The 11907-nt window shown below is 50.5% G+C and overlaps 1 protein-coding gene across 2 annotated transcripts in view; it reads right to left on the bottom strand.

Annotated features, from left to right (window-relative positions):
- FGF9 (fibroblast growth factor 9) overlaps positions 1–10270 on the bottom strand; it is a 31534-nt gene extending 21264 nt beyond the window's left edge. The window contains exons 1-3 of one of the 2 annotated variants that reach the window (XM_085555680.1): positions 10027–10270; positions 8956–9219; positions 3123–3226 (exon numbers count right to left, since the gene is read on the bottom strand). In XM_085555680.1, coding sequence (XP_085411806.1) covers positions 3123–3226; positions 8956–9219; positions 10027–10168 — 510 coding nt within the window. In that variant the 5' untranslated portion in view covers positions 10169–10270. Of the gene's footprint in view, positions 1–3122; positions 3227–3786; positions 6374–8955; positions 9220–10026 lie in introns of those variants that run through there. The other variant, XM_085555671.1, reaches the window with a different exon arrangement.
- Positions 10271–11907: the final 1637 nt, after the last annotated feature.

Below are 11907 nucleotides of genomic sequence, written 5' to 3' on the forward strand. Positions count from 1 at the left end.
GTTTCACAACCATACCAGCTCCATGACAAAGAAACATGCTGTTGTTCATGGCCTTTTCTGAAAGGCCCACAACAAAGACAGCCAGCTCCCAGCAGCGTCAAGACCTTGCTGGTGCTGCAGCACAGAACAGCTTCGGTGACTTCCCTGCTTCATCCGAGTGACAACTTTAAACCTTATCCAGCCATAAAGCAGACACTAATTTCAGTTAAACTGACCTCCTCTGTCCTTGCCTGGATTGTAACTTGCTTCCAGTTCAAACTGCAGCATTTATTCCCAACAGAGAACTTCACATTCAGTTAATCATCCTTTTTATTTTTTTCACCAAAACCAAAAGCAAAATGCTGTCACTTAAAAATGTTCAGCCATTTCTACATGAAAACATGCTCTGAGGACTGCTTATCTCAGAGTTTCTACCAGAGCTGACAGTTGCTGAAATATAGGCACTAGGATTGCTAGTGTTGACAAGGCTTTAAAGCATCATCACACTGAGTAGCCATTAGAGGTTATATTTCATTGGAAGTAATGTAATTCAATTACCATCACTCTTCAGCATGTGCCATCTCTGGAGGCTGACAATAAGCCATATCATCCATCAGATTTTAACCTGAACTTTGCATTCTGGCCCTATAGATTGCCATTTCTCCATTATGAATGGCTTCATATTTTTAGCCTCATTTATTAGGGAAAAGAGGTTATCCAATTACACTGTCCATCCGTCTCCCTGCCTGCCTGCCAATCCTCCTCAGCTTTTCAACCGGTTTCAATCAAGAGGCAAAGGTCTTCAAGAAAATTAAGTCCCTATCAGTTCTGCAACTAATCAGAGGCAGAGTAAAGTAATCATTTGAACATCCCACCTGGGAGCTCCATGCAAACCAACAATCCAGCAAGCATGGACATCTAATACCACCTCTCTACGTGCAAAGCAAGAAAAAGCCTGGGGAAATTGTGTTACTGCAGGGAGAGAAGATAAAGAGACATCCATGTGTGGGAGTGAGACATGAATCCTTTGGAAAGTGAGCTTTGTAAGGACTGCTCTTCACAGAACAATTATTTTATCAATACAGTAGTAATTTACAAAGAATTCCTTACGCATATTTCTTAGCAAAAATAAATAAATAAATTTTAACACACACAATACAAATTACACAGAAAAAAAGACAGTGTAATGTTGGCTTTCCAAATCTATGCATTTAAACTCTATCAATACCAGCCACTTCCACCATTCTTTTTCTGAGTATCTGAAACATAGAGTGACTTTACTGTTTCACTGACTATGTGTATCTTTTTAAATGATTCCTCCTACTGATAATTTTCAGCCTTACTGATTCATGGTGCTATTGCTCTTCTGCCTCTGTACTGCCATAGAAGTACTCCCAACTTGGCTACTTCTTGATGCCATGGATCAGCTGCACAATTACTCTGACTTATAAAAACTTATTCACATTTCACAGGCAATTTGTGTGCATCTGTCATTGCATCTATTCCTTTTCTCTCTTCCCCTCCATCCTTGCAACCTTTTCCTCCTCCTCCTCCCTCATACTGCCATTTATTCTAAATCCCTTTCTTTTTGCTGTTCCCACTCAATGGTTCCTGTCATCTCTGTATCTCCCCTTTTCCTCCTTCTCCACACATTCTCCATCCCAGCCTTGCCCCTCATTCTGCCACCTCTTCTTCTGCCTCCTACATACACTTTCATGCTGTGCACCTTCTGGCTTCTTCCTCTAACTTATTCTTTGCTCAGAAGATGGATTATGGATGCCCCATTCCTGGAGACACTCCAACTAAGGCTGGACAGGCTCTGACTGAGCTGAAGGTGCACCTGTTCATTGCAGGGGAGTTGGAATACATGACCTTTAAGTTTCCTTTGCACTCAAATGATTCTACGATTCCATGATTCTAAGACAGCCACCTTCCATCTCTCACACAAGTAATAGAAGAAAGAGATCAAAATGGTGTTGAACTGGACACCTTGTGACAACACTTCTAGTCTTATTTCCTCCCACTAGATAATAGATAATATCCCATAGATAATGCATTGGGAAGTTGGACTCACTCCTGTTCTCATCTGCTCATTATCTTCTCACATTGCCCCTACTCTCACAATTGTCCCACTCTTCCCAGTTATCATTTCCAGTTATTTCCCAGTCACTCCCCTGTGATACAAGGAACTTCAATCACACCCAAGACCATATTGTCAACTCAGCTCTTTACTGAGTGTCTTTCCCTGCAATGTTCATGCCATCAGGCCCTGCCTCTAGTTGATCACTGGCATTTTCTCCTTCGAGCCTCTGAAAAGTCCCAGTACACAGAGCCTCCCTTCGCTTCAGACATTTGCTTTCCTTCCAGACCCCTTCCTCCAACACAATGGTATCTCCAGTTCTTGTCATTGTTGGAAGTTGGCACTTGCCTGCTAGAAGTGATTGCCTTCTATTGACTGAAGAGTTACTAACTCCATGTCAGACACCCACTGCTCACAGTGTACACACCACTGGGAATTCCAGGGCACAGCAGATGTCCAAAGGAAGGGACATACAGCACACACACACACACACAGCTGGGTGGCCTTTCTACTCCCACAGCAAAAGCACCAAGCCTTACTCCTGCCCCAAGCCCATCACCGGCTCCTGCTGAGAGCCCACAGAAAGCACCAGCTGAACTTTCAGGACACGACCACCCAGTCTTTTGCCTTCTTTTACTTTTTATAACTTTTATCTACCCTTACTTCTCATTTTCTCATCCACACATGCCACCCTTTACCTCCCCCTCGACTCACTTTTGTCAATTCCTAGCAAGTTCTCTGCCCACACACAAAACACAGTGACTTTGTCTCATTTCAGTCTCTACAGAAAGAACGCTTTTGCAAACCCTACAATACATCCTTCACTCTTCAGTGGCCAGCAGTCTCCACTCTTTATATCCACATTGCCATCAGCCCACATTATCACTCATTCTGGATTTTGTCACCGTTTTCTCTCCCTTCCATGCTACTTATTTCTTATTAGACATCAAGATTGCACAAGCAGAAGCAGTGCTCACACAGCAACAAGGCCTTGCAGGAGCTACCAGGTATTCTTACAACAGAACAGAAAGATTAGAACCTCCTAGGATAGCTGGGGACTTACCGAGCCGTAGAGTTCCCCTTTCTCATTCATTCCAAGGTAGAGTCCGCTGTCTACTCCTCGGATGCTGACCAGGCCTACTGCTATACTGATGAACTCCAGTATACCTAGAACATACAGGAAAAAGCACACAGTGTATACGCTGTACGCACTGGCAGGTTTTTTCCCAGATGTGACTGATCCCTCAGTGACAGGCAGCTGGTACCAAGGGCCTGCTTTCCATTTTCAGAGTTGTTTGGACAAAGATGAGGAACAAATGAATGCACCTTAAAATACGATGCTTGAATTGCGAAGTCCTTTAATCTCTGCTCAAAGGATGCATTGCAGACAGTATTAATGTGTCAAATTATACGATTATCCTCACTCTTTCTTGTCATTTCTGAACACAAAACTAAAGCTCAGCCCTACTGCAGACTTGTCAGCATCATGATTTGAGCAACACATAAAGCATTCAATGAAAAAAAAAATTGAGTTTTGGGACAGACAGAATTACCATTATTAAAGCATCGATGAAATCTGTCTTGCCAAGAAAATTTAAAAATAAAAAAGAAAGGGGGAGAAAAAAAAATTGAGTCAGCATTGTGAGATGAAAATAACTTTACACATGGAAGCAGAACTCTACTTCCAGGCATCAATGAATCAGGAATACGTGGAAAGGTTTACTCACAGTGTCATCTTCAGAGGCTTGAGAAATGAGATCTGTAGCACAGTCCAGAGGCTCACACTATTCCTCTAGATATTAGGCATTCTCATTGGTATGGTATGGCGTTTTTTTTACTCATCTCAAACTTGAAAATCAAAATACTCTAAACCCAAGGGATAGTGTGTGAATGGTTACATCCTCTTGTACAGGCAGCAGTGAGCTCACACAGACGTTTGTGCCCTGCAGATAGGGCATTTTGCAGACAAGCTCTCCCTCCTTCTGCACAGCTCCCAGGTTCAGCATCCATGTGCCCAGTACTGAGAGAACCAACTCAGGCACCACCTCCTCTGCATCTGAGCTCTGGATTTCTGGCAGCCTTTCCCTCTTGGTGAGGATGCTACCAGCCAAACCTCACCCACAGCCAGAACTGCATGGAACCAATGGGGTTCACACCCTATTCTGGACTGTTCATGAAGACCACAGTGAGTGCAGAGCGACCCAGCCCCACTCAGAAGCACCACACGGCCTCATCACGCTGCGTTCCAAGCCACAAAGTAAAGCCCAGTGCAGCATTTCCAATAGAGTTTGTGAATTCTCATGTCTAATCACACCACATAACTATTTTAAAAGCTCGCTGGGAATTATATTTGCATGAAACAGTAAAATAACAGCATAGTATGTGTTGAGCCTCACGTGGCCAATAAAAAAGCACTTTCATGGATTTTTGGAACAATTAATTTGGCATCTCCCACAAAATAGTTGCGCGCTAATCAACAGCAGGCATGAATCACATAAATTTAACAAAGCATGAGCTGAAGCCAACAGGGAGAATTTACAGTCAAGCTAATGTAAAGATGAAATGTATTCCCTGCAAGGGACTATTGATCATTGCCTTATATATTATTCAGCACTACAAACACCACAGTCTATTGTTTTGATAACCCTGCTTTAAGGGTTCATCTTAAATTATTCTCTACGTATGCACAAATCTTAAAACACTGGGAGGAAGTATTTAGTAAGTACAGAATTGTTTTGAAGTCATAAAAAGTGGCCCCGTGCTGTTTATCTGGTGTGCACAGCATCACAGATACAATTGATCCATTGAAACAATCCAAACATCCCCGCTCTATCTGGCAGTGCAATACAGGCAGGCTTCTTACTGAAGCTTTTTACATAAGGCTTTTACCAAGTGATCACATTACTCGATACATATTACCAAGCAACTTTAACTGAAGTTAGATGTTATGGGAGGTATTATCCCATGATGTAAGTCAGTGAGTCTGGCCTCTTTCACATCGATACGAACATAGACTTTAATTGCTGTCCTCATTGCAAACATTTGGGCACATGCTGCTTAGTGTGTCAAAGAAACAAAAAGCACTGTCACGTCCCACTGCAAGAGTACCAGGAGAATTTAAGGTACTTGGCAAAGAGCATCCACATATTAGGGATCAGAATAGAGATTAGCTCATTTAAAACAGTCAGAAGCCTCTCTGCAGCATTATGCACCATGCTGGTAAGGCTACAAGAGACTGTCAGGGGCCAATTGTGCAGTCAGAAAGAAGTTAAAGTGTTGCATGGTTTGGCCCAAACTTCCATGGTTTTTCTCCCTTTATCATTTCTGTAACATACACAGAGTGCATAGCACCTGAACCAGATATTAAAATAGACAACCCTCAAAATGAGGCTGGGCCAAAGGAAAATCAGGACAGCTCCAAACTTCACAAGTTACAGCCTTATTTATAACTGACAGTGGGGAAGAGAAGGAGAGGCGAAATGCATCTCAGTACACAGAGTCCTGAGCATCATCTTGTCAGACAATGCACATTTGCTATAGTGACACCAGTCCAAGGGAAGGACCCACAAAGAGCCTGGGAGGAACGCTTGGAATGATGATTCCTTGCACAACCCCACCAGCCCTCCATGCACCTCCTCTGCTATGACCCAGTTTGGACATGGAATCAAACAGTGAGCACGTGGGGCCGGTCCCATCACCATCCCTACATCGCAGATCCCCCACAAAAGGTGACATTGTGACTTCCACAGGAAGCATTTCACCCAGCTCTAAGCAACGAGCATCACTGCAACCTCCTTGGTTCGTTCTGCCCTTTGGACATTTTGGTCGTTTGCTATATATAGCCTCCTTTCCTGTTGCCGGATCAAAGCAGCGCAGCTTCCACTGCGCATCCTAAACGGCAGCCACGGCAATGTGAGGAACGGGGGAGGCTGGAGGGGACCTGCGGGAAGTACGCGGGGTGCTGCAGTGCGGTTGGCATCTGCGCAGGGGGAACAGAGAGGAGAAGGGAGCGGGACTGAGGCTCCCCCCCGCCCCCAGCTCTCAGCAGCGCCGGTCGGGCTCTCAGTGGCAATGCTCTCAGCCGGGACGCACCCGCGTGTCCCAGCTGTCACCGCTCCTCCCACTCCCCCGCCCGGTTCCAATTAAGGGACCGGAGCGCAGACAGTCCCGGCCCCCCCAGGAGTCAGCGGGGCCCTACTTCACTTCTAGGCTGTCACAGAGTGCATCGTCCCCCCACCCTCTGATGGGGGCACTTCGGGAGAGCTGCGCAGACCCTCCCCAGGGGCTGGACCAGAGGGCGGGTGAGGGCCGCTCCTCTCCCCTGTAAACCCACCCCCTTCGAACTCACCCCCCACAAACCTACTCCCCGCAAACCCGCCCCCGTTTCCCTAGTCCCAAAGGGCTCAGCCCCCCCGCACTCATCCCTGCCCCGCACCCAGCGCTCGGGGACGGCTGCAGTCCCGATCGGCGCCCCCCGCCCCCAGCAGCCCCCTAGGGCGGGTGTGCACCCTCCACGGCCCCGGCCGTTCCCGCAGCCGCTGAGCGCCGCGTTTCCCTGCGGCAGCAGCACGGCAGCACAGCACAGCAGGTCCCAGGGAGCGGATTTCACCTGCTGACAGCTTTTTTTTTCTTCCCCCCGCCCTTTTCCTGCACGCTCCTATTTTTTTTAATGCTGTGCATGCAGTCCTTGTGCTGACGCACAGGGGCACGCCTCTCCGCTCTTACAGAGTTCCTGAATTTACAATGACTCCACTGTGTGGCAAATGCCCTTAGACGAAAGGAGACTGCATCAAAAAACAATCATTATAATAAAAAAAAAAATCCTTTTGTCACCCAGATGAGATAACACGGCTTTGATCAGCCACAACCGCATTCCGGGGGGAAGCGGGCCGTGCCCTCCCGGGGAGCTTTTCCATCCGAGATGGACATCTCCGAGTGCTGCTGCCGCTGCTGCTGCGGGCATTGCGAAACGCCGGGCTGCCGGAGCCGGGCGAGTAGAGACACACAACATGGCTCGGCTCATTGTATGCCACAGGCACGCATCCAACATCGCATCACAAAAGAATTGCTCTTATCTGATGTCTCTCCAGAGGGGTGTGTGTGCGTGCGTGTGTGTGTGTGTATGTGCGCGCGAGCGGGGAGGGGGATTCCCACCGCGCAGAGCCCCGAGAAGAGTTTGCGCGCATCCCCCGGGCTTCTCTTTGTCCTTATTCTTGAAGGAAAAGTTCCTCCCCCCACCAGAACCCCCCGTTCACGCAGGTTTCCTTCACACGCTCCGAGGCTCCGTGTTCGCCTCTCCCCCCTGCAGCCCCCGGACATCACCACCCCGAAACCCGACTAGCGACCGCCGCTCGGTCACCTCCGGGAGGACACAGCGGCAACGCCGCGGCACCGACACGGCACCGCCGCTCCCGTCCCCGCACGCAGAGCAGCGCTGAGCCCCAGCGGAGCCCCGGCTGCGGGCGGGGGGGACACCGGGAAGGGAGAAGCGAGAGTCGGTGCCGCGGCGTCGCCCGAGGGACCACATCGATGGGGGCAAATAAAAATAATGCTAATAAATCAATAAATCTACGAACTACCTGGGGAACAGGACAGCTGCCCCCGGAGCCCCCCAGCAGCGGCCGCCAAGCCATTTTTAAAGGCAGGGTCCCGCAGAACGCGCTCCCCGCCGCCCCGCAGGCAGCAGCCGGCGGCCATCCCCCCTCCCAACCCAAACCCAAGGGCCCCCGTGGTGACGCCGCGCTGTCCTCCACCTGCCGGGCCCGGCCCTGCGCTGGGCTGCGCGGTGTGCGCGCAGGGAGCCCCGCGTTGGTGTGCGTGTGCGGCGCGGCAGCGATTCGCTGCGGCTCCGTGTGTCAGGAAAAAAAGCACCGTGGGTGCGAAATTCCTCCATTCCCTTCGCCGTGCCGCCGCCTTTCCGCACCGCGCGGGCACTTGGCGCACTTTCTCTCCTCTCCGCTCCCCCCCGAGCGCGGGGTGTAGGCGATGGGCGCAGAAGCCCTCCACGCCCTGCGGGGATTCCCTCCCGCAACACCGCGATCGCATACGGGGCTCGCAGAGCCGTGAAACGCAGTTTAGATACCGCTCAACATCTGGCATTAAAACACGAGAGAGAGAGAGAGAAAAAAAAAATCAGGAAATAAAAAAAAAAGCCTTCACCACGGGACTTTGCTTTTACGACCGAGTGCGAGCGCTGTCAGGTTGGGTCGCTCCCGAGTTAACTCCTTCCCGCAGCGCGGAGCGCCGCGCCTTCCAGCCTGGCGCATTCCCCTCACCCCGCCGTAACACACCGCCTCGGCTCCCCCGGCAGCTCCGAGGCACTTCGGTGCGTTCGATCCCCGGCCCCAAGGCAGCCTCACACCTCCCCCCTCCGAGCTCCGGGGTGCGGGAAGAGAGCGGAGCCTCCGCCGGAGCCACGGAGAGACCGAGAGCCGCGGAGCGCTGCGGGATCGCCGCGGGAGGGGCGCACGGTCCACCGGGAGAGCCCCGCACCGAGCGGGAGGGGGGGCCGCTGCCCGGGCAGGTAACCGGGAGGGAACCGAAAGAGGAAAACCCTCGTGCATTTGCGTACGGGACGGCAGCCACTCCCTTCGGGAAAGTCGGTGCGTTTTAAATCGGAGCGGTTAATGATTAAAGCCCCTTTAAACTCGCGAAATCGCGGCGCTCGGGAGAGACGTCCCGAGCGACATTTCCTCCCCGCGTGGATCGGAGCGGAGCTCGCCCCCCCACCCCCCGGCCCGGCTCTGCACCCGCCGCACCTCGCCACGCTCCGTTCGCCCCCGGGCAGCGCCGCGACCCCTCTGCCCGCCGCCCACCCACCCACAGCCCCCCCCCGCCCGCGGTCCCGGCGCGTTATTCCATCACATGACCCCTCAAGGGTTAAGGAGAGTACCTACCGAATCGGCTGTGGTCTTGCCTGGTGCCCTGGATAGTACCATTGGGGAAGATTTCTAAATGAAATCCAGTCCTGCAGTAGAGCTGCCTCCGCCTGAGGATCCCCTTTAAATGGTCCAAGTCCGTGACCGCGGGGCCCCTGGGCAGCCCACCTGCCTCAGCCTGGCCCAGGTGGTCACTGAGCAAAACCGGGCTGTCCGCCGGCAGCGCGGGCACGTTCCCAAAGGGCACCGCGTCCTGCACACCGAAATAGTTCCCAACTTCACCTAAGGGAGCCATCAGAAGATTCTGCTTTTAGAGAATAAGAATAAACAGTAATGATGGTGCCAAACCCAGGAGATATAAGATAGGTATATTCCACTCCTCTCCCCTCCCTAGCGCGGTTACAGAGAGAATGTTCTTTCTTCAATCCATTAAACGCATAAATAAAAGTAATATTCTGCTTTGACTGGTACAGGTTCAAGGTCAAACCAGTTAGTCTAAGAAACCACCACTTTATACTCACACACTGACATATTTATAAACATATAGATGTGTATATCTATAGAAACGCATATATTCCCCAGCTCTTAGCAAGCAATAAGGTCTTCAGCCCATCCAACCGTAATAAAGAAAAAAAATCCGTAGTTTCTCCATTTGGTTTAAGAATAGAATGACCATAGCAACTTAAATACCTAGGCGGTAGAGGGGTTTTTTTAAGATGCACAGGCTACGTCAGGATTTATGGATTCTGACTCCAGAAAGGCATGCGCTGTTTTTACTCTATAACAGACTGCATACATCAGCATGAATCCCGCAAAGGGGGAGGGGGGGGGGGAGATCTCACGATGTTGGCTGAGAGAAATCCCCCAAAAAATTAAGAATTAAAAAAATATATATAATAATAATAAATTAATTAAAAATTTTCAAAAATTGCCAAAAAAAAAAAAAAAGGAAAAAATGCAAAAAAAAGAAGAAAAAAAAAAGAAAAAACTTTTGACGTCCAAATTCTATTATCCAGAATTCTCAGGAGGCTCAGCAGATGTCCACTGGTTTGGGGGTATTGCCGATCCACAAGCAAAGCAGCACCATACAAGTGCTGGTGTCTCTCTTGGCTGGCTCGGAACAGGTGTTGCTCCTGCAGGGCTCCCTGGGCAATGTTGTACTCCAGCACTGAGCTGCGGCTCTTGACTGTGGATCTCCATCCAGCACGCAGAGTGGCGCAGGAAGAGGCATTGGGCTGGGTTTAAGGTAGTCCTGAGTGCTGCTGGAAGGATTCTGCGAGGTCCTAGCGCTCAGCCCTACCTGCTGCAATACAGAACCGCTTCCAGCGCCGGGCACAGCGCTTACTGCTCTGCGGCAGCACGGGCTGGGGGGGGGGGAGGGGGGGGCACCGACCACAAAGAAACCACGGCGAGGATTATTATCTATTTTCCCGTGCGCTGCGCTTCGGGACCCACTGGGCATCCCCCACGACCCCTCCCCATATTTACACCCAAGTGAGGCGCAAACTCAACCTGGCACTGCCAATGGGAACTTTGGGAGAATTTTTATACCCTTTTCTTTTTTTTTTTTCTTTTTCTTTTTTTTTTTTTTTTTTTTATTGGGGGGGGAGGGAGGGGCGTGGTTCAGTGTTACTCCACATGGTTTCCCCTCCCCCCCCCCCCCCCCCCCCCAATCCCGAAGCCCTCCCCGCAGTGCCCCGCTCTGATTTTCGGGGATGCTCCGTGTCGCCGCAGGGCGCCCCAAAGCTTCAGGCCCCCGCCGCCCGCAGAGCTTGGGGCACCCCGCGGCGCCAACAGTGTTCTCCTCCCGCATGCAGAAGTTATTTAAAACCGCCAGGAGAGAGCCACTGGAAGCAGGGGAGGGGGGGGAGAGGGGGAGGGAGAGGGGGAGAGGATTTATGTTTCTTCTCGTGATGTCGATGATGGATGTTATTGTTGTTCCGCCGCGCTCCGATATAGCTGCATTAATTAGTAAAGGGACAGAAGGGTCTCTATCCTTCTGGAAGAGATCGAGGAATGGGCGCAACGCAGAGGCTCTTTGGGATTAAATGCAAAACCTGAAGACAGGCTCTTTTATTTCATCTAACCATCTATTGTATTTTATTTTTGCAAAGGAGAGAGAAGGAGAAAAAAAGAAAGGAAAAAAAAAATGCAGTATCATGAGAGTGAGTGCACGGTGCCAATGCCAATGTGCATCCCAGAGGTGGCAGGGCACAGGAAGGTCCCTTGGTGGAGGCTGGAAACAGAGCCCTGGGAAAGGAGAATTTCACAAAGGGGGTACTTAAAAAATGCTCAGCTCTGTGCATGTCTCCCTGCTGGGTGGGAACAGCTCTCCCAGGCTTCCCAACCCCCAAGCCAGCAGCCTCACTGCATCCCTTGCCACCAGACCTAACGTCTGAGAGGAAGGAAGGGGACTCCCAGTTTCCATGTCTGTGGGGAAGGCTGGGTCCTAAACCCCCAGGGATGTGCAGGGAGCAGAGGTGCTCCAACCATTTCAGTCACTTCCATTGGACCATATTCCCACCTGAAAGATGGGATTCAGAAGCTTCAGGGCAAGGTTCCATCCTGCCCATCCTGCAGAAGCAGCAGCTCTGTGTCAGCTCATGCAAGAGGCAAGCAGCACCCCCACCCCAAAGCAGGGACGTCTCCGGTCATGTTCCACAGCATTTGCCATCTATATCAGGTTTAAGGACACTCCTCGCACACACAATGGATCTATCAGTGTGAACAACTGCAGAATGACTTGGGAAAAACTGCAGAACTCGCCATGTCAAAAATCATTACTCTTTATCAACTTGATCACGGCAGCACCCGGAGGCCCCGCTCGGGGATCACAGTCCCATTGTGCTGGATACTGTAGACACATGTAATCAGAGAGATGGTCTATGCCCAAAGAGCTTATGATCTTAACCCATGATGAAAGACAACAGGTGTATACCACAGACACATGGGGGAAGGATAAGGGAAAAG

The sequence above is a fragment of the Coturnix japonica genome, chromosome 1 (genome assembly GCF_054131305.1).
Source record: "Coturnix japonica strain WE chromosome 1, WE-NBRP24, whole genome shotgun sequence".
NCBI lineage: Eukaryota > Metazoa > Chordata > Aves > Galliformes > Phasianidae > Coturnix > Coturnix japonica.